The sequence below is a fragment of the Hyla sarda genome, chromosome 9 (assembly GCF_029499605.1).
Source record: "Hyla sarda isolate aHylSar1 chromosome 9, aHylSar1.hap1, whole genome shotgun sequence".
NCBI lineage: Eukaryota > Metazoa > Chordata > Amphibia > Anura > Hylidae > Hyla > Hyla sarda.
In genome coordinates, this window is record NC_079197.1 from 107306120 (window position 1) to 107329617 (window position 23498).

Here is a 23498-nt window from a genome sequence, read left to right on the forward strand (position 1 = left end):
ATGTGGGGTCTGCAGCTCCAGGAAGTGCTGGGGCCCTGCTCTGGAGATCGTGGGGGTCCCAGGGGACAGATGCCCCACAATCAGACATTAATTCCATATCATGTGGATAGGGGATAAGTTGTTTTTGGACAGACAATACCTATATATAGGTTTTCAAGCTTGGGATTATTTAGTTTGGAGAAAAGACGAGTTAGGGCAATTTGATCTCAATGACATATGAAGGGACAGTACAGAGATCTTTCTAGTGATCTTTTTATACCTAGGCTGGTAGCGATGACAAGGGGGCATCCTCTACGTCTAGAGGAAAGAAGGTTTAACATCATCACAGACTGGGATTCTTTACTTTTAGAGCTATGAAACTCTCTGACACATGATGTTGTGATGGCTGACTCAATAACCCCTAGAGGACACATGGTGTACTGATACTTAGTGCACAGTAACTAGTACGTTGCGGGGTTCCGCAATTACTGCATCTCCCGTGGAACAAGCTGGTAACAGCAGCTGGGACCTTATAAATAATGGAAGACATCAGTGATCATGCTTATGTCTGCCATTAACCCTCCAGATGTTGTGATCAATACTAATTACACCATCTAAAGTATCTGCGTGGTTTGTGGACACTCATCAGACCACCCCCCACGTGATTATGGGGGTCCGATGAGTCAAGATGGTGGCCAGAGGCCCCCTACCTCCTCCCTCCCACTCCTCCGGGATCCATGTGTATGGTCTGCGTTCTGGCAGACTGTACAAATGGATTGCAGATTACACTGATCAGTGGTATGCCAATTGTAGAACAGGACCCTTTAAAAAGTCTTGCCAGCAAGTAAACAGACTCAACTAGGCAGGTTTACAGTTCAATAATTTGGGGTTTATTGCAACAATTCACATACAGAAACAAGTTCAGCATGCAGCATGACAGAAACGTAAATGTCCTTAATATTAGATTCATAACATAAACTTCTGTGCTCCTAACCCAAAACTTGGCATGATTAGTCCCAAAGTCAGTCTTTTTGTTGCAGTGTATCACTATCCAACATACCACAGACAAGCTGATCTGCTTCAGAGCAACTCCTCTCTGTTGCTCTCTGGCAGTGCTCACACATCTGTGAGATCAGGTTCAGGACTCCAACACACACTAGAACTGGAGTTTGGGAGTGACTTTATCTAGAGAACCTCCAGTCACTCCCAAAAGCTTAAGTCACTAGACAAGAAGGCTTAGGCCCCTTTCACACTGCCGTTACGTCCCATCAAGAATGGGCATTAAAGTCTGTCTCTATTTTTTTTTTTGTGTATCTTTAACAGCCGTTCTCGTGATGGGGCACAATGGGCAACAATGAGTCTCGACAGCTTCCATTTACTATTATGGGGTCTGTTGGGTGCCATTGCTTTTTGACAGGAATAGCAGGAGAAAAGATGGTACTAGAAGTATCTTTCTCCCGCAATTCTCCCCGGCTCCCCCGATGGACGTCACACTGTGGTGTCCGAACAACAGTGTGAAAGGAGCCTAAGTGATACATAGCTCCCATTCACCATTTCGCCAGCTGCTTGCTTACACAATGCATAGCACTGAACAATTAGAGCAATCAATAGATTGCTTTAAATAGTTTCCTATGGGGACTATAAAAACATAATAAGGTTTTACTAAAAGTGAATAAGCTTCTCCCCCAATAAAAAAAAAAAAAATTGTAGTGTGCGGAAATTTCCAAACTATTCAAATATATTGTCAATAATTCTGTACAGTAAATGGCGTAAACGTAAAAAAAATACCAAAACTGGCGATTTCTGGTCACATCACATCCCAGAAAAATGTTATAAAAAGTGACCAAAATGTTACGACTGATGTGGAAAAGGATTTAGGAGTCTTAGTTATTTGTAAATTTAGCTGTAGTGACCAGTGTCAGGCAGCTGCTGCCAAGGCAAATATAATCATGGGGTGCATCATAGATGCCCACGACAAGGAAATAATTCTACCACTGTACAAATCCCTAGTCAGACCACACATAGAATACTGTGTACAGTACTGGGCAACAGTGTACAAGAAAGATATAGTGGAGCTGGAGAGGGTTCAAAGACAGGAAACCAGAGTAATGCGGGGAATGGGAGGACTACAGTACCCAAAAAGATTATCAGTATTAGGGTTATATAGTTTAGAAAAAAGAAGGTTTAGGGGAGACCTAATAACTATGTATAAATATATCAGGGGACAGTACAGAGATCTCTCCCATGATCTATTTATACCCAGGACTGTATCTATAACAAGGGGGCATCCTCTACGTCTTGAGGAAAGAAGGTTTCTACACCAGCACATACGGGGGTTCTTTACTGTAAGAGCAGCGAGACTGTGGAATTCTCTGCCAGAGGAGGTGGTCATGGTGAAATCTGTAAAAAGAATTTAAAAGGGGTCTGGATGCATTTTTGGAGAATAATAACATCACAGGTTATGGATTCTAGATCGATATAAACTCAGTAGGGACTCATTAGGGTTATAGGTTGAACTTGATGGACTCCGGTCTTTTTTTGACCTTATGAACTATGTTACTATGTTACATATATGCAAATGTCTTACCAATAAAAATGACAGATCATGGGGAAAAAATATGCATTCATACAGCCCCGTATATGGAAAAATAAGAAACTTATAGGGGGTATTTTAAACACACATTTTTTTTCATCAAAGAAATTTTTACTTTTTTAAATAGAAAAGCATGTAAATATGGGTATTGTTTTAATCGTATTGACCCATTAAATAAATATGACAGTTTTACCATAAAGTGCACTATGTAGGAACAGGACTGGTGCTAGGATTTTTGCCACCCTAGGCAAAAGCTACTTTTACCGCCTCCTTGACTCCTCCCATTCACATGCCCCACCTTATTACTGGGGTGACACACTGTAACAAACCCCCTCCTCATGTAATCACCTTACTACTAGGGTAGCAGCTTAGTGGCTGTCAGGACCTGGAGAAATAACTCTCTTGTGGAGGGCAAAATGGTGCCCCCATCAAGAGGGCGCTCTAGGCAGCTGCCTATTTTGCCCATAGGTGGAACCGTTTTTATTTTCAATTTTCTGCCACAAATAAGGATTTTTTTTCATTGTGCCATGCATTTTATGGTAAAATAAAAGGTGTCATTACAATTTACAGTTGGTTGCACAAAAAAATAGCCCTTATATTTGTCTGTGGAAAAATAAAAGACTTATGGCCGTTAAAATGTGAGGCAGAAAAAATGAAAACACAAAAAAGAAAATTGGCTGCGTCCTAACCAAGTTTAAAGAGTACCTGTCACTTAATAAAATGTTCTAAAGTAACTCAGGCTATGTTCCCTAACTACTCGTAACACCCCCCTGCCCTTAAAAAAATGTTTAAGAGCTTTAAAAAGCTATTTATCTTAACTCTCTTCTTGCTCACATAGTGTGAGCTGCCAGCAGGAGGATGTGGGCATGCCCCAGCGGGATCTACGTCACTGAAGCCTGCTGGGGGGACTGCTTCTGCCCTCACTTCTCCGGGGGGGGGGGGGGGGGCTGGGGGTTGTAGAGCCCTCCTTGTCCTCAGTGCACAGAGCCCTGCTTTTCCTCAGTGTACAGAGCCCTGCTTGTCCTCAGTGTAAAGAGCTCTGCTTCTCTTCACTGCACTGAGCACCGCTTGTCCTCACTGCACAGAGCCCTGCTTGTCCTCAGTGTACAGAGCCCTGCTTGTCCTCACTGTACTGAGCGCTGCTTGTTCTCACTGCACTAAGCACCACTTGTCCTCATTGCACAGAGCACCGCTTGTCCTCAGTGTACAGAGCCCTGCTTGTCCTCACTGCACTGAGCGCCGCTTGTCCTCACTGCACAAAGCCCTGCATGTCCTCAGTGTAAAGAGCCCTGCTTGTCCTCAGTGTACACAGCCCTGCTTGTCCACAGTGTACAGAGTCCTGCTTGTCCTCAGTGCACAGAGTCCTGCTTGTCCTCAGTGTACAGAGCCCTGCTTGTCCTCAGTGTACAGAGCCCCGCTTGGGACCAAACTTGTGAAGTGAGTGCGGGGCATGGAGAGGCCCAGCTCCCGCAGTCTTCAGTGACGTCATGCTTGCTGGGAATGCCCACTTTCTCCTGCCGGGAGTTCACAAAATGTGAGCAAGGGCAAAGGTATGGTACATAGCTTTTTAAAGCTTGGAAAAAATGTTAAGCGCAGGAAGGGAATATAATCTGAGTTCATTTACAAAATATGGTTTGATGACGGCTACTCTTTAAACTTGATGGACTCTTGTCTTTTTTCAACCATATGAAATATGTAACCAGGGGTCAAGTCCTGGAAAAAAAGTGAGGGAAGTCATCCAAGATTTCCACTCAAGGGCTGGTCTTGGAGGACTGCTGATAATGGGAATGGTGTTCCTGCTTTGAAAAAAGTGCAGGAACTCAGTTCCTATGTGTTCCTGAAGGACTTGAGCCATGTATGTAACTATATATGCTGCAGGAGTGGCGGTAACAACTCCTATATGATTTTCTGGACCAGAAGTTATACAATGTAGTTCATCTGTTTTAGTAACCAGCAGACAGTAGAGGGAGTCAACAGACTAGCGAGAATGACAAACTCACTTGGCTCTTATGAACAAAACACTAAGCAGCAAACTGTTTGGTAATATTGCACATTTAGGACAGTTCAGGCACTAGCATAAGATAAGTGTTGTATAAATATACAAATACATAAGACCCAAAAATTTAACTTCATGATATTCTTTTTCTTATTCTATTAATATTAAACACAATAGGTTAAAATCAAAACAGATGCACCTATTATTCTGACCGTAAATACGCACTTACTGTCATGCCCTGCCATGTAAGGTTATCGTTAGTTTATGTAACCATATTATGAGATCAGGACAGCAGTATGAGTGGAATATTGTATGAAGGTTTTCCACCAGTATGGGAGATGGAAACCCTACAGTGGCCCTCATTTATTAAGCTAAAACCCACTAGTTTTTGTCAGGTTTTCCCAAGTTATTTTGGTACATAGTTATTTTGCTACATGTCTCAGACAGTGTGCGACGGTGTGCACCAGGAAAATCTGACTAACCCAACATTGCATTGTGAAAATCTGAAAAAGGGATGTGGTCTGTCACAAAGGGTGCATGGCCGGAAATTTCGACCTAGAAAATGCTGGTCAAAAAATGTTACTTACTTGTAAATCTGTGAATCCCCATAGTAAATAGAGAGCAAAACAACATTTCACATTAGTAAAAACCCAACACACTTATTAATGTGGCCCAGTATCTCGATATAGTCGGTCATTATTGAAAAAAAAAGAGTTGTTTTGTCTCTTTTTTTTATTTTAATTTTTTATTTGAATTAAAATCTTAGGCTGGGTAACACAGAAAAAGGTTCATATCTATTTAATTTTATAGTTATTCTCTGGGTTGGTTCCACTCCTGGTTTTGGCTAAAAATACTGACCACAATACCAACCTGAATAATGTGTGAACCTAGCATCTGGGCGGTGACCACCAGAGATCAAAGCTGGCTATATATTCCCGCTATGCCTATGTTCACATGGCAGAATTTCCATCCAGAATTCCACAGAAGAATTCCTCAATGAAATTCTGCAGCAGCAGATTCCCATTGATTCCAATGGGATTCTGCTAAATTGTGCACAGGGCAGAAATCCTGATTCTGGCATCTGCAAAAACAGTAAACATGTTCAATGTTTTTGCGGATTCCTCAAGGAAATGCATTGCCGTCTATGAGATGGCGCATTTCCAAGCAGACTTTGTGGCCGCCGGTTAGTAAAATGTGCGAAATGTCTGCCCCTGTTTTTCGTGCAGACATTCCGCACATTTTTTGCCTGTGTGAACCAAGCCTGTCTATCTCTCTCAAATCTGTCTGTCAGAATCTGTCAGCTGTTTCATGATGCCCCAACCAAAGCAAAGGTACTCTCACTACAACACACTATTACTTACGCTAAAATGCTATGGGGTTTCCGAGAAATCATACCTAAGGGTATGTTCACACGATGAAGTATCCATGTGGAGTTCTGCAGGAATATTCTATACGGACATTCCACTGCAGCCCATTGAATTTCCCATTGATTTCACTGGGATTTTGCTGCACGGTGGAAACATCTGCCACGGATTTCCCAATTCCCGCGTCCGCATAAAGAATATTTTTTTGTGTGCATTTAGCTCAGAAATGTATTGCCGTCTATGAGATGGTGCATTTCCGAGCGGTCCTATTGCTTGCACGATTATTGTAATGTACGGAATGTCCACAGGTGTTTTCCGTGTGGACATTGCACGCATTTTACGCCATGTGAACATGGGGAAACAATGAGTTGGGAACTGAATATACAGTCAATGAGGAAGCTCTCTGACTAGGCTTAAAGAAGAAATCCATTGCATGACAACATATCCCCTATCCACAGAATAGGGGATAAGTATCTGATCGCGTGGGATCCGAGCACCGTGACCCCCATAATCTCCTGTACGAGGCTCCAGCTTGGTCCTGGCTCTGCTCTGCTAAGTTGACTTTCGCACCCTGCACTGATTTACAGAGAAACACAACCTCTCTATTTATTTCTATGGGAGAGGCGAAAACACACGTGTCTCCGCCTCTCCCATAGAAATACACGGAGGGGGCGTGTTTCAACTAGCGTCAGTGCTGGGGGCAAAACGTCATTTCAGTGAGCAGATACAGTGACATGATACCTATAAGGATGTATATGCAGGGATGTAGCTGTAGGAGGTGCAGAACCCAACCCATTGCCCAAAAGCCTCTTCAGCCACGTAAAATAGAAACAATATAATAAATGGCAAAGTTTAGGTAGGGGGCCTTGATACAGTCATGTATATATTGTCTATTGGATCCAGGCATGTGAACAAATTCTGCCCTCACGTTGTAAAATTCATCTTGTAAAATCAGTTTCAGGGGATAACATTTTAATAGTTTATATAGTTTATATTTATGTTATATTCTAATCTTAATTGCTGTAAATTTTACTTAAAGTGCCCCTGCCCCTGTCAAAAGTTTTCGGTGACCGACTCCAGAAACATTCAGTGAATATCGCCTCCTGCAGCAAGTTGGGAAAGGCAGTGAAGGGAAGAGCTTAGCTAGGCATTTCTCCTGGCTGTGTATAACAATCGGTGGGGGTCTCTGCACTGAGACCCCAATTGATCAAACTATTAAATGTATCTAGGACATGTCAAAAGTTTTTTTTTGGTGTTGTTGTTTTTTTTTTTTTTAAGTAACAGTGCCCATTTAACTCTTCATACATAGGTAAATTCTATTACAATCATTGTGTTACATTCTATATGTATGCTGTTTAAATATTGATAATTTAACTGTCATGTACAGCAGCCATTGTTACACTCTGCGCTCCGGCCGCAAGCACCGTCCGGGAGCGCAGAGTCCCTGTATCCCCGTCTCCCAGTGGGGTCGGGATTCGCATCGCGGGACGCGCCCGCATGTGAGTCCCGGCCTGTCCATTACCTTGCTCCGCTCCTGCTACTTCCTCTCAGCCTCGGTGCGCGCGGCCCCGTCCCTTCGGGTGCGCGCGCGCCAGTGCCATGATATTTAAAGGGCCAGTGCACCCATAATTAGTAATGCACCTGAACAGCACATTATAAATTGTTGCACCTCCCACACCCCCCTTCCGGATCTTCAGTGCTTACTGCCTAAGAGAAAGTGTTCCCATGGCCTGTTTTTGCCATACCCGTGTTCCAGACCTTCCTGCTACGTTTACTGACTCTGAACCTTTGACGCCTCCCTTGACCTTCTGTTACGTTGACTACACCTCTGCCTCATTCTCCTGTACCTCCCCTTGCCCAGTTAACTGTGTGGTAGAGCCGTGTCGAGGGTTATGACCTGGGTGTCACCTGCGCTGCAAATCCATCCTGCTTTGCGGCGGACTCTGGTGAAGACCAGCACCTTAGACTCCGCTCCTCGATATGGTTCGAGTCATCAGCCACACAGGTGAAGGATCCACATCCAGTTCGTGACAGCCCTGCATACAGGAGCGTAACAGCCATTGTGGATTTGTTTAATCTTCTTAAGTCTGCAGTATATTTTGTTTTGGGAAGTCATGGCATTTTTTTTTTTTACAATTGAAATAAAAGGTGTATGTGAATTCAAATTCTTGCATGTTGTGTCACTTTAAATAATTCAGGTGTACACTATTGTCTTTCCTTTCTCAGTAGTTGTGTACTTAGAGGTATGCAGCTAGTGGTGTAGAAATGGAATGCAGATTAGTTATAAAGATTAGCTTTGTTACTCTGTGCTTACACAAAGCAGTATATTATACAACTAAGGGATAACATTGCATGACCTAGAGACTTAATACCATAGTCCGAACTGCAGCAATGTAATGAAGATACAAGTATCTTGTCGGATCCTGTAACCACTACAGTACAGTGGACACACTATAACAGAAACATCAGTCTTTATTATTGCGTACAGCTTGGCTTACTTTTCACTCTATAACCAATGCCAAAAATGATGGAATCAACTAATTTAAAGGGGTACTCTGCCCCTAAACATGTTATCCCCTATCCAAAGGATAGGGGATAACATTTCTAAACACAGGGGGTCCGGCTGCTGGGACCCCCCGCGATCTCTGGGATGGCCCCACGGCGTCACGAACACAGAAGTGTGGGCTTCTGTGATCGTGACCTCACACCACGCCCCCTCCATTCCTTAAATACATAAAGGGACCTGTAAATAGGTGAGAGGCAGAACAAGTCAGCAAAAGCCAATCACAGAACGTATGTAGTCTACATAGTCATTCTTTAAGGAGTCATCATCATTACATATCTAACCACTAATAACCTGCAATAATGTTGTCCTCACTTATATAAGTACAGCATTTCCATTACGATATGGAAAAAGCCTACATTGTATAACATTACAAAGTTCATTTTATCAGCGCTTTCATAACCGTCCCTGGCTGAGGAGATAATTAATTTTAACTTGTTTAACCACAATGATCCCTTGGATTATGAATATTTAAGCAAATTGTCCTCTTCCGTGTGCTACGTGTATCCTGGACTATCTGGTTCCATCACCAACTTGTTAAAACACTTAGGCTAGGGACTCTATGTTATCCTGTTTGACTTGAAAGAAAGTATATATCTTTAATTGTTTTTAGTGAGAGTTATAAAATGCCCACTTTTGTGTTTTTATGTGACCAAGTTAAGAAATATCTATTTTGTAAAGTTTAATTTGCCCACTCATAACACTTTAAATGTTAATCCACCATCTTGGATGATCGGATCCCTGCAGCTGTGCCGCGAGCAATCCGATCATCCATTCAAATTGCCGCAGATGTTGTGATCTGTATTGATCATGGCATCTGAGGAGTTAATGGCGGACATCAGTGTGATAGCTGGATAATGGCAGACTTCAGAAATCAAACCGATCTCTGTCACCAGTCCTTCAGATGCCTAGATTAATTCTGATCATGGCATGTAAAGTGTCTGCAGGGCTTGGGGAGGGGGGATTCATATGACCACCCGCAGTGTGATTGTGAGGGCCTGGTGAATGACGGTTCCAGAAGATGCGTCAGTGACGCGAAACGGTGCTGTTGTATATGCTCCGGCTCCAAGCTTGGAGCTGCCTTCCTTCCCTGCACCCAAATGACTTCTGTTTTTTGTATATGGACAACGCTGCAATAAAGTCCAGATTTTATACTACAGTATGATAAGTGCAGACATGCTTTTTTCCTCTACTGAATATTAAAAATAAAAATGGTCTGTGTCCATAACAGTTAAAAAGTTAAAGATTCACTAGTTTCTGTTGCTAGAACATGACACGTGTTCCCTTTTGGGTTCTGTTGACACTTGAATTAGATCTTTTCAGTGTGGCTTCAATTTTTCTTTTATCACTATGGCAACATGAAATGCCATATTATTTTAACCTGTAAAAACATGAAACAGAAAGCTATTGGACAAATTATGAATCTGTCATATCTCTGTTTCACATACTTGAGCACCAATGCAACCAGACTCCACAACACATGAGCCATGCATATCTGCCTCTTTAACATTGGCAAAATAGGTGGCGGCTATGAATAGGTGCATCGCTACCGTATATCCATATGGATTGATCCTTTTGTCTAACATTGGGCACATTTCCCTATTTTCGTCTTGGCTGAAAGGGTTATTCGGATCATGATCATTTCCGGTACATCCACAGAAGTCGACCTAAATGTCTGATAGGTGCGATCCACCGATACCAAGTCCATTGAAGTCTATGACGTTTTAGAAGCAAAGCAATCAGTGTCATATTCACTGTCTCCTTTGTATTTACTTCTTAATAATTTATTACTATGTTATTGCTTGAACTGCCTCAAAATCACAGTTTATTTTACTTCTAAGAAGCTAATGGCTGAATGTGACCAATTAACTTTTCATCAGATATTACAATATTTTCACACAACCATCCATCATATTCAGGCCTTTTCATCTAATACAAAGGACTAGATTTCAGCCAGTCCTTTCTGGCTGCCGTCTGTACATTTTACACTGAAGCGCATTGTAATGTAATTTGGGAGTAGAGTAGATATTTCACATATGTAAAACTGGTAGAACCTGTTTGTAAGGTTGACATATACAATGTTATTGTAAAACCAAAGAAAGCTAGTTTGGGTTCTCTGTATTTGCTGTAGGGTTTTTGTTATAACATAAAACCCCTTTAATTTGAGAAGTGCTGCAGCGATTAGCTATCACTGCAAGTCTGACTCCTGAGGTCACATTTAGGCCAAAATGAAAGGGGTACTCTGCTCCTAGACATCTTATCCCCTATCCAAAGGATAAGATGTCTGATTGCAGGGGTTCCGCTGCTTGGGACCCCTGCTATCTTGGCTGTGGCACCCCAGACATCCAGAGCACGGAGCGAACTGACCATGCGGGGCGGAGGCTCTTGATGTCACGGGCACAGCTCACTTGTGACGACACAGCCACGCCCCCTCAATGCAAATCTATATATATAAGTCTATATCTATATATGTATATATATATATATATATATATATATAAATATATAAAATGGCCCTCATTTACTATGCTAAAACCCACTAGTTTTTGTCTGTTTTTTCCAAGTGATTTTGGTGCATAGTGTCTGAGACATGTCTCAGACACTGTACGACAGTGTGCTCCAGAAAAATCGAATATACCCGACATTGCCTTGGGAAAATCAGGAAAAGGGGTGTGGTCTGCCACAAATGGGGCGTGGCCGTCCCAAAAAGGGGCACGGTTTCCAAACCCGGCCTATTTACTATTGAATTCACAGAAAATCCTATGAAAATTCTATGAATAGAAAAAGCTGAATGTTCTTGACTTGTAAATCTGTGATCCCCATAGTAAATATAGAGGAATCCTGCAAGTCTGAAACAACGTTACACACTAGTAAAAAACCCTACTGTGGTGTCCCGGTACAGGACCTGTCCTGTACCATCCTTAAGTCCCCTCAGGAAGAGTCCCTTAGGTCCATAGGGCTCTCCTGCAGGGCTCCCCCTTGTTGTCTCATATAAATGCAGTGTATATTCATTATGTGTATCTATTGTTCATATGTATAAAGTTGTACAGTTTGCATAACATGTATAGGACCTTCCTTGGTCATGTGACCTACGGTCATGTGATATACCCAGAGTTCCATGGGCACAGGAACCCCAGGCATTAGCAACCATTGGGCTTTAGTCCAGCCCCCTAGTATTTAAGGGGCTGTAGTCTCTCAGTTAGCTCTCTGATCTCCTGGACCTAAAGAAATCATAGTTTCCCCACATTAGGTAGCGTAGCGTAGTTTCACCACATTAGGTAGTGTTGCATAGTTTCCCCACATTAGGTAGCGTAGCATAGTTTCCCTACATTAGGTAGCATAGTTTCCCCACATTAGGTAGCATAGCATAGTTTCGCCACATTAGGTAGCGTAGCATAGTTTCCCCACATTAGGTAGTGTAGCATAGATTCCCCACATTAGGTAGCGTAGCATAGATTCCCCACATTAGGTAGCGTAGCATAGTTTCCCCACATTAGGTAGTGTGGTATAGTTTCCTCACATTAGGTAGTGTAGCATAGTTTCCCCACATTAGATAGCATAGTTTCCACACATTAGGTAGCGTAGCATAGTTTCCCCACATTAGGTAGCGTAGCATAGTTTCCCCACATTAGGTAACATAGTTTCCCCACATTAGGTAGCGTAGCATAGTTTCACCACATTAGGTAGCATAGCATAGTTTCGCCACATTAGGTAGCGTAGCATAGTTTCCCCACATTAGGTAGTGTAGCATAGATTCCCCACATTAGGTAGCGTAGCATAGTTTCCCCACATTAGGTAGCGTAGCATAGATTCCGCACATTAGGTAGCGTAGCATAGTTTCCCCACATTAGGTAACGTAGCATAAATTCCCCACATTAGGTACAATTCCCCCAACACACACTCACTCACACACTCTTACCTTGCCTGCGCTACTTACATCTGCCTGTGGGGACTTCCTGGCGGAGGTGCGCGCTATAAGTGATGTCATCGCATGTGCCCCGCAGGACGTCGACGTCCCGGCGCGGCACTTGCGATGTCTTCAGTCAACACGCACACCTCCGCCAGGAAGTCCCCACAGGCAGATGTACAGTAAGTACCAGTTTAGTGACGGGGAAAGACTGTGAGGGGGCCTGTTGCCTTTTCAAAGGATTCTGACTGACTGTATGTAGTCAGTCAATGTGTCAGCGAGCAGTGTACAGTGGCGGGCCCCTAGCGGTCAGTGAGTGACAGACACAGTCACTCACTGACAAGCTTAAAAAAAATGTTTACAAAAAAAAAGGACAGGACCGGCCGGCCCCCTTACAGGCGTATGGGTTGTACCCCCCTGATGGATGCCCTGCTGCTGCTATATATATCTTTTGCACATATGGTTATGTTTCACTTGCATATGAATTAGCTTTTTATTTACTTTGTTTATGCACTTTATTGATAGTGTATTACTATAGCATCTTTTGCACACTGACCACTTGTTCATTTTTGCACCTTTTAAGCGCTTGCGTGCTTTTATTATTGCAGCAGTTGCGGCCTATGTTACATATTAAAGGGGTATTCCAGGAATTCCTTTTATTTGACTATGCTACAGGGACTGTAAAGTTAGTGTAGTTCATAATATAGTGTCTGTACCTGTGTGTGATGGTTTTCTCACAATTCTTCTGTGATTTTCACCCCAATAGTTATTTTTAACTGCATACAAAATGACTGCTGTCTCAGATTTTTCCCAGGTTGCAATGCGGCCGAGATCTGACTCACTAGTCAGCTGATGACAGGGAACCTGTCTGCTTCAATGGGTGGAGGGATCACTTGGTGGGAGAGAGATAAATCTGCAACTAATGCAACAGCTGTAGGCACCCTGATTGAAAACCACAGGTCTTTTGAATGGATGCCACTCATTTATGTTTCAATGGGTGGGGTGGCTGATGTATGGGAGGGAGGGAAATGGAATTGTGGGATTTGTAGTCAAAAAAAGAAAAGTCAAACAGGAAATACCAGTTCACAAAAAGCTAGCCACAGTGTTATGGTAATCTCACAACATAACCATTTAGCCCCAAGACAAGAGCAGATCCTTCCTAAGCATGTCCATTACTGTCTGCCAGGTACGTAAAATCCACTTATGGTGGAGAACCCCTTTAAGTATTTATCTGTTCAGGACTTCTCACTGTTTTTATTGGTCTTATTATATTTATGCATATTATTCTGTTTTTTTAGCTATTTACTTGTATGCATACTTGTCCTTAAATATACCGTAATAAAAATATATTTTTATACCTTATTCAAGTTTTATTATTCTGGGGTCTACATGTCGGTGTGCTTGACACACCTTTAGGTGTTATTGTAGTTTTGTATTTTTGTAAACCCCTTTTTATTCATAATTTTCATTTCTGGAGCCTATTTATACACTTCTATGGGCTCTTCTGCACCCATTTTCTTTGTAGGATCCTGTATATGACACACAGAAAAGAAATCATGTCAAGCTTCATTAGATGCCATATTGCAGTGGTATCCTACGCTAAATCTAGTGTTTAGTCTTTAAACACACTTGGCGTTTTGTAAAAAAAAATGCCCCCAAAAACAGCTAAACTCGCTGCAAGGTGTTTTTTGTACCGAAAATGCTACAATTAGTTGTTAGCTGGGAGTCAAAAGGAAAATATGAAACACCAACATTTAACCTTTTTTCACCCCTTTGTGGCATATTTTAGCTCAGTGACAGTTTTCCAAACTTAAAACGTACCCGTCAGATCCAACAAATGTTTTTTTTTAAATTATAACTCAGTACCTAATCCTGACCATATACATCTAATTATTATGTGTCTAGCACCATTATTCATTTTTTTATTACACTTTTAATTTAGCTCACTAGTCTGAATTCCTCTCAAAGGGAGGGGGCGTGGCCACACTGTGCAGGTCTCCACCCCCTCTCTCAGTATGCTGTCTGCTCACATCTCCCCTAGCATTAGCAAAACTGCAACTCCCAGCTTGTCCTCACTGACAGTAGTAGGACACAAGCTGACAGCGGGAGGATTTTCCTCTAGCTGTGAGCCCTGCACTCACAGCTGTCAATCAAGAAAGTGTGTCCATGACATAGGTGATGATGCATGGACACAGCAGGACTAGTATATGTCCAAGCAGGCAGGGGGGCAGTTGTTTGACTGGCTTTTTTAGTATGGTGTTTATTCAAGAGTTCTTGCCATGTGTGTATGGATATTGGCCTTTTTTCTGGATAATCCCCCAAATCTTCAATTTAAATTTTTAAGTCACGTCATGAAAGAATCACATGATTTGTATTAGAAAAATGCAGGGTATAAAACGAAAAGCAAAAAGACAAAAAAACAAAACAAAGGTTTTTTAAGGAGCTTTTTTGTGGCACGAAACATAAGTTTTGTCTGTTTGCAGCCTCATAAGTGTGGATACCTCTGTGCAACAGTGCCATATGGAAACTATGGGCTCTTTGTAATCCATGCAGGCCCGGATGTGCACATAATAATATGTTCTTGTGGCCTTAAAGGGGTATTCCAGGATTTTTTATTCTTTATTTGACTAGGCTACAGTGGCTGTAGTTAGTGTAGTTCATAATATAGTGTCTGTACCTGTGTGTGATGGTGGTCTTGCAATTCTTTTGTGATTTTAGCCTCAATATTTATCTTTAACAGCATACAAAATTATTGTTGTCTCAGGTTTTCCCAGGTTGTAGTGCGGCCGAGACATTTCATCACTAGTCAGCTGATGACAGGGAGCCTGTCTGCTTCAATGGGTGGAGCGAATGCTGGGTGGGAGGTAGATAATTCTGCAACTAATTGTATTTTTGCAACAGCTGGAGACACCCTGGTTAGAAAACATTGGTCTTTTGAATGTAATGCAGCTCATTTGTGTTTCAATGGGTGGGGTGGCTGATGTGTGGGAGGTAGGAAAATGACCTCACACTTACAAACAAGAAACTATGGGATTTGTAGTTGAAGAAGGAAACTCCAACTGGAAATAACCAGTTCACAAAAATATAGCTTCAGCATTATGGCAATCTCACCATTTAACCCCAAGACAAGCACAAATTCTTCCTAAGAATGTCCATTACTGTCTGGCAGGTAAGTCCTTAAATGTTGGATAACCCCTTTAAACTTGCCATGGGAACATTTCCAAAAGGTGGCACTCTTCTCCTGTGTGAAAGATACCTATAAACAAGAAAACACCAGCCAAAAATATGAAAATAATCCTGATAAAATCTAATTTACAGATTATCCCTTTCTAGAACTTCTAGGGTGTTCACAGAAAGTTTTTCTAGGATAAAGTAGTAATGATTGTAAATTGTCTCTTTTATCTTATATAATTGGGTGTCAAACCAGTCTCACTCTTTCCAACCCCCGTCTTCTTTTAATCTCTTGTTTTCTTCCCTTCCTCTGCTGAAGTTCTGTACTGAAGGGAAATAATAAGAATATGAAACCACAACTAACAAGCTCATTAGTTTAATAAGAGGGACCTGACACACGGGCATGACAGTGGTCATACACAACTCTGGAATAATGGAAATAATGCAAAGTAAAAGTTGATGACAACTACTCCACTTTTCACCTGTATAGAAACATCTTCACAAAATTCATTGGTTGTTTTTTTTTCCATTATTGACCACTTTGAATAAATCAAACATTACACAATGAGACTGAGAAAATGTATTGAGTGATGCTCAATCTGCACAAAGTCGGGGCAAGCTGGGAGTTGTAGTCCCTTCAATGTAAAACTACAAGATTTGAGGCGTAGGGTACAATGTGAGGAGTAGTAAAGTAGTGTTTTGTCTCCCTTCCTCCGCTGTAAAACCACAAGATGAGAGGAGTAGTGGGCTGTCTCCCCCTCCGCTTTAAAATTATGCTACACTCCCTAAACTATGCTTCATCCGCCTGTAAAACTAAGCTACGCTAACTATGCTATACCCTCCAGTCTAAAACTACGCTACGCTCCCTAAACTACGTTGCCTCCACCAGTAAAACTAAGCTTGCTACACTTGTGTAAAACTACACTACGCCTATGCAACACCAAACTGAACGGGCAGAGAGTGTGTGTGGCGCAGCCAATCAGGGGGCGGGGTGTAGCGGCTGTAATGTCTGTGAGTAAACTGCGCATGCGCCCACAGTTCACTACAGACTTGCAGAAAACTTTACCACACTGACATTGTGAAAATGTTTAGCACTGGCTTTGTGTAGTGGAGGCTGGACCTGACATACCCAGCATCCCTGCCTCCATCTCATATGCTCAGATATACCTGCTCACCTCATGAATATTCATGGAGGCCCCTTCGCCCATGTGATGGGCATATTGGAGCAGAGGGTGCTGGGTATTAGTGTTGCTCGCGAATATTCGCAATTCGAATATTATTCGCGAATATCGCATATTCGCGAATTCGCGAATTTCGCGAATATAGCGCTATATATTCGTAATTACGAATATTCGTTTTTTTTTTTTTTTCTTCACAGTACACATCACAGTGATCACCCCTCTCTGCTTCCAGCTTGTGTGGTGTAAAGAAGGCTCTAATACTACTGTGTGAGACTGGCGTGCGAAAATTCGCATATACGAAAATTCGCATATGCGAATATTCGTATATGCGAATTTTACCTTATGCTAATTTTGTATATGCTAATTTTCACATCTGTAAATTTTCGCATATGCGAATTTTCGCATATGCGAAAATAAGACGAGGATATAACGAATATGCGAATATTCGCGAATATATGACGAATATTCGTCCATATATTCGCGAATATTCGCGAATTCGAATATGGCCTATGCCGCTCAACACTACTGGGTATGCCGGGTTCTGTCACCATTGCGCAAAGCTGGTCATTAACATATTAGCAATTCTGACAAATATTGGGTTTATCTCCAAAAACAAGACCACGGATATAGGATGTGGAATTTTAGCATGGAAAATTTCCATGGGGACATTCCACATGCCAGCGCTATGACTTCACGGAAATGCACCGTCTCATAGACGGCAATGCATTTCTGTGCAGATTCCACAGAAAGAATAGACATCTTCTATTAGTATTAATACTACACATCTTACTACAGTATCTACTATTAATACTACACAATCTATTATCTTTTATGTACTACACATCCAACTATCTACTTTGTATCAGTACTACACATCCTACTATTCTCTATCAGTACTACACATCCTACTATCTTCTATCAGTACTACACATCCTACCATCCTCTATCAGTACTACACATCCTACTATCCTCCATCAGTACTACACATCCTACTATCCTCTATCAGTACTACACATCCTACTATCCTCTATCAGTACTACACATCCTACTATTCTCTATCAGTACTACACATCCTACTATCTTCTATCAGTACTACACATCTTACTATCTTCTATCAGTACTACACATCCTACTATCCTCTATCAGTACTACACATCCTACTATCTTCTATCAGTACTACACATCCTACTATCCTCTATTAGTACTACACATCCTGCTATTCTCTATCAGTACTACATATCCTACTATTCTCTATCAGTACTACACACCCTACTATCTTCTATTAGTACTACACATCCTACTATCCTCTATAAGTACTACACGTCCTACTATCCTCTATCAGTACTACATATCCTACTATTCTCTATCAGTACTACACATCCTACTATCTTCTATCAGTACTACACATCCTACTATCCTCTATAAGTACTACACATCCTACTATCCTCTATAAGTACTACACATCCTACTATCCTCTATTAGTACTACACATCCTATTATTCTCTATCAGTACTACACATCCTACTATCCTCTATTAGTACTACACATCCTACTATCCTCTATTAGTACTACACATCCTACTATCCTCTATCAGTACTACACATCCTACTATCCTCTATCAGTACTACACATCCTACTATTCTCTATCAGTACTACACATCCTACTATTCTCTATCAGTACTACACATCCTACTATCTTCTATCAGTACTACACATCCTATCTTCTATCAGTACTACACATCCTACTATCTTCTATCAGTACTACACATCCTACTATCTTCTATCAGTACTACACATCCTACTATCCTCTATCAGTACTACACATCCTACTATCCTCTATTAGTATTACACATCCTACTATCCTCTATCAGTACTACATATCCTACTATTCTCTATTAGTACTACACATCCTACTATCCTCTATCAGTACTACACATCCTACTATTCTCTATCAGTACTACACATCCTACTATCTTCTATCAGTACTACACATCCTACTATCTTCTATCAGTACTACACATCCTACTATCCTCTATTAGTACTACACAACCTACTATCCTCTATCAGTACTACACATCCTACCATCCTCTATTAGTACTACACATCCTACCATCCTCTATCAGTACTACACATCCTACTATCCTCTATTGGTACTACACATCCTACTATGCTTTATTAGTACTACACATCCTACTATCCTTTATTAGTACTACACATCCTACTATCCTCTATTAGTACTGCACATCCTACTATCCTCTATTAGTACTACACATCCTACTATCCTCTATCAGTACTACACATCCTACTATCCTCTATCAGTACTACACATCCTACTATTCTCTATCAGTACTACACATCCTACTATCTTCTATCAGTACTACACATCCTATCTTCTATCAGTACTACACATCCTACTATCTTCTATCAGTACTACACATCCTACTATCTTCTATCAGTACTACACATCCTACTATCCTCTATCAGTACTACACATCCTACTATTCTCTATCAGTACTACACATCCTACTATCTTCCATCAGTACTACACATCCTACTATTCTCTATCAGTACTACACATCCTACTATCTTCTATCAGTACTACACATCCTACTATCCTCTATCAGTACTACACATCCTACTATCCTCTATCAGTACTACACATCCTACTATCCTCTATCAGTACTACACATCCTACTATCTTCTATCAGTACTACACATCCTACTATCCTCTATAAGTACTACACATCCTACTATCCTCTATTAGTATTACACATCCTACTATCCTCTATCAGTACTACATATCCTACTATTCTCTATTAGTACTACACATCCTACTATCCTCTATCAGTACTACACATCCTACTATCTTCTATCAGTACTACACATCCTACTATCTTCTATCAGTACTACACATCCTACTATCCTCTATTAGTACTACACAACCTACTATCCTCTATCAGTACTACACATCCTACCATCCTCTATTAGTACTACACATCCTACCATCCTCTATCAGTACTACACATCCTACTATCCTCTATTGGTACTACACATCCTACTATGCTTTATTAGTACTACACATCCTACTATCCTTTATTAGTACTACACATCCTACTATCCTCTATTAGTACTGCACATCCTACTATCCTCTATTGGTACTACACATCCTACTATACTTTATTAGTACTACACATCCTACTATCCTTTATTAGTACTACACATCCTACTATCCTCTATTAGTACTGCACATCCTACTATCTTCTATCAGTACTACACATCCTACTATCCTCTATTGGTACTACACATCCTACTATCCTTTATTAGTACTACACATCCTACTATGCTTTATTAGTACTACACATCCTACTATCCTTTATTAGTACTACACATCCTACTATCCTCTATCAGTACTACACATCCTACTATTCTCTATCAGTACTACACATCCTACTATCCTCTATTAGTACTACACATCCTACTATCCTCTATCAGTACTACACATCCTACTATGCTTTATTAGTACTACACATCCTACTATTCTCTATCAGTACTACACATCCTACTATCCTCTATCAGTACTACACATCCTACTATCCTCTATCAGTACTACACATCCTACTATCCTTTATTAGTACTACACATCCTACTATCCTTTATTAGTACTACACATCCTACTATCCTCTATTAGTACTACACATCCTGCTATCAGTAATACACAAAACCCCTGTCTTTTCTGTGCTTCAGTCTTCACTGACAACCAATCCTCCTCTGGATTTGCCTATACCATGTCCGCTTCTCACATCCTTATCTCCATTGCACTGTACTGAGAATCCGGACTTATACCTCTGATAATCAACATTTTCCATTCCATTACTAAGATAACCCCTTACAGCCCAGTGCAGATCTTCAGTATAAGTAAGGACAATCAATGTGACTGGTCAGAGTTCCCATTACTTCACGTAAAGATCTTGTGTCATTAGGAATAATCACAGCTTTATAACAACATGAACAGAAACTATTATTCTGAAAAGCTTTGCGGCAGCAAGGGTTAAGTAGTAGTCCAGCCTCTATGGGTGGATCTGTACGGCACCTGGAAGCAGGTAAAGCAGGTAGGGAGGGTTCAGGCAAACAAAACAGACAAGTCTTCCTGTGTCTAGGACATACTTTCTAGTACAGCTGCAGCTGCCTGTCCTAGGTGATAAGATGAGAACCAAGGTTTCCTGGCATTATCTTCCCTATAGTGTGTTACTGCTCTGTTTACTGGCTATACAGGGTTCTACCGCTGACGTTCTATGGACAGCCAATGTGAACTTCACATATGTGATAGAAAATAGGACATATTGGGACGAGGCAGAGATTGGGGTCTATGGCCATGACTCGCCAGTGGACAGGGCATATGGACTAGTCCTCCTGCCAAAGAGTAAGCATAACCACTTACCATCATCTAGTCAAATGTGCCCACCATACCTGAACTTTAGTGTCCCGGAGAACTATAATGGTCCTTGGATCGCTCTTATACAGCGAGGAGGCTGTACGTTTAGCGAAAAAATCAAAGCTGCGGGAGAGGCTGGAGCCAAAGCAGTGGTCATATACAACAATGAAGGGAGCGACAATGGGGTATTTGAGATGTCTCATCCTGGTAAGTACATAACCTTACAAACAACAATCTTTACTCTTAAATAATATAGGTTATTAAGGTTACATACAACAATAGCATCGTGATAATGTGTCATTTCAGCCTTCATGTCTTATCAAGGAACTATTGCTTTACTGCGCATACAACATGTCAGCCAAACATATCTTTTCTTGCCTGGGAGTCTGGTTTTCAGAATTGTTTGTGGCCCAGTCACTGGACCCATTAGCCTGACTTTTATAATGGACAGTTAATTGATTATTGATCAGACTTTATTTCTCCCCCATGTATTCAACTAGTGACTCTCAGAGGGGGAGATTTATCAAAACCTGTCCAGAGGAAAAGTTGCTGAGTTGCCCATAGCAACCAATCGGATCACTACTTTCATTTTTCATAGGCCTTTTCAGAAATGAAAGAAGCGATCTGATTGGTTGCTATGGGCAACTCAGCAACTTTTCCTCTGGACAGGTTTTGATCTCCCCCATATGTTCATGCCATTTCCCACACATGTACATTTATTTAGTGGGACCCAAGTGCACAGTAGATCCCTTTTCTGAGTGCTGCTAAATCATGCATATGTAGGAAATAACCAGAAAGCTGATGCTAGTTAGATACGTTGGGGCCATTAAATTGATTGCAGTACATTATATTTTTCACCAATATCAGTTTTTTTACAGGTTTCTCACTTACATAAGCAATGTACTGATCTCCGTTGGGGCAGACAGAAGTCACTGTGGACTGCATGATGACTTGGGGTTCTGGGAGTATTAAAGTGATGACGGGCTCCCGACTCAAGACCGCGTCATACTGGCCGGCCCCCAGCTGATTCCTGTAGCTGGGGGCCGGCGTTAATAGCCGACATGCGGAAATCGCCACGACCGGCTATTAAAGGGGTTCTCCACAGCTTTAACCTTCTTTGGCCTGTTAGTTAGTACTGAGGCTATATGTCATTAACACTTTCTTTTCTGTTGCTAACGCTACTATGTGTTTTTTTTTTTTTTTTCTTTTTTAACAGACCCGGAAGCTGGTTAATTCTTTAGTTTGCTGGCTTGCCTCGACCCCACTTTAAAAAAAAAAAAAAAATTTCTCCCGCCGCCATCTTGCCATCGATACGTCACCCTGCAGGGTGTTGTGTGGGAGGCCGGCCTGCCCCTCGCTCCGTTCGTGCCCGCCTCCCGCGCTAATGAATATTCTGCCGTCATAAGCTTGCACCTCCTTACTTTCAGCTTCTTCTAAGATGAATGCTGATTGGGCTGCTTGCGGCGAATCGGCTACGGTGATTGGCGCATGTGCAGTTCGTCCTCAATCGTGAGGGTCATCTGCGCATGTGCCATTGTGATGTCAGCCTCGGGACTGACGCGCTGGGGGATTGTTAACACTAACCTAGGTTAGTGTTAACAATCCCCCAGCGCGTCAGGCCCGAGGCTGACATCACAATGGCACATGCGCAGATGACCCTCACGACCGAGGAGAAACTGTGCATGCACCAATCACCGGAGCCGATTCGCCGCAAGCAGCCCAATCAGCATTCAGCTTAGAAGAAGCTGAAAGTAAGGAGGTGCACGCTCATGACGGCGGAATATTCATTAGCGCGGGAGGCGGGCACGAACGGAGCGAGGGGCAGGCCGGCCTCCCACACAACACCCTGCAGGGTGACGTATCGATGGCAAAATGGCGGCGGGAGAAAAAAAAAGTGGCCGAGGCAAGCCAGCAAACTAAGGAATTAACCAGCTTCCGGGTCTGTTAAAAAAGATAAAAAAACACATAAAGTAGCGTTAGCAACAGGAAAGAAAGCGTTAATGACATATAGCCACAGTACTAACTAAAAGGCCAAAGAAGGTTAAAGCAGTGGAGAACCCCTTTAACCCTTTTAGCTTTCAGCTTTGACAGTGACGTCTAAAGGTGCCTTTATCCCGTCCCTGGTGGTCCGGGGGGGGGGGGGGGGGGCTTGCAATCAACCGAGGAGGTAGCATGAGGGCTTACCTTTCCTTCCATGTGGGCTCCTGCGCTGAGAATGATAAAGCCTGGCAGGACCAGGCTTTATCAATCGAGCGCAGAGCACACAGATCAATGTGGTTCTATGAAACCACATTCATCTGTATGAGGAATCA

At 41.9% G+C, this 23498-nt stretch overlaps 1 protein-coding gene and 1 long non-coding RNA gene across 4 annotated transcripts in view; one reads left to right on the forward strand and one right to left on the reverse strand.

The window, feature by feature from the left end:
• Positions 1 to 13677: 13677 nt before the first annotated feature.
• On the reverse strand, positions 13678 to 22183 carry LOC130291410 (uncharacterized). Of its 3 annotated transcripts, none has more exons than XR_008847926.1 (3): positions 22078 to 22183; positions 15514 to 15658; positions 13678 to 13931 (listed from the first exon to the last, which is right to left on the reverse strand). It is a non-coding gene; the product is annotated as an uncharacterized LOC130291410 (long non-coding RNA). The 3 variants fall into 3 exon arrangements; XR_008847924.1 differs by lacking the exon at positions 22078 to 22183 and adding an exon at positions 21461 to 21736; XR_008847925.1 differs by lacking the exon at positions 22078 to 22183 and adding an exon at positions 15836 to 15872.
• Positions 20615 to 23498, forward strand: part of RNF128 (ring finger protein 128) — a 68767-nt gene continuing 65883 nt past the window's right edge. Inside the window, exon 1 of the mRNA XM_056540123.1 lies at positions 20615 to 21393. Coding sequence (XP_056396098.1) covers positions 20958 to 21393 — 436 coding nt within the window. The 5' untranslated portion in view covers positions 20615 to 20957. The remainder of the gene's footprint in view (positions 21394 to 23498) is intronic.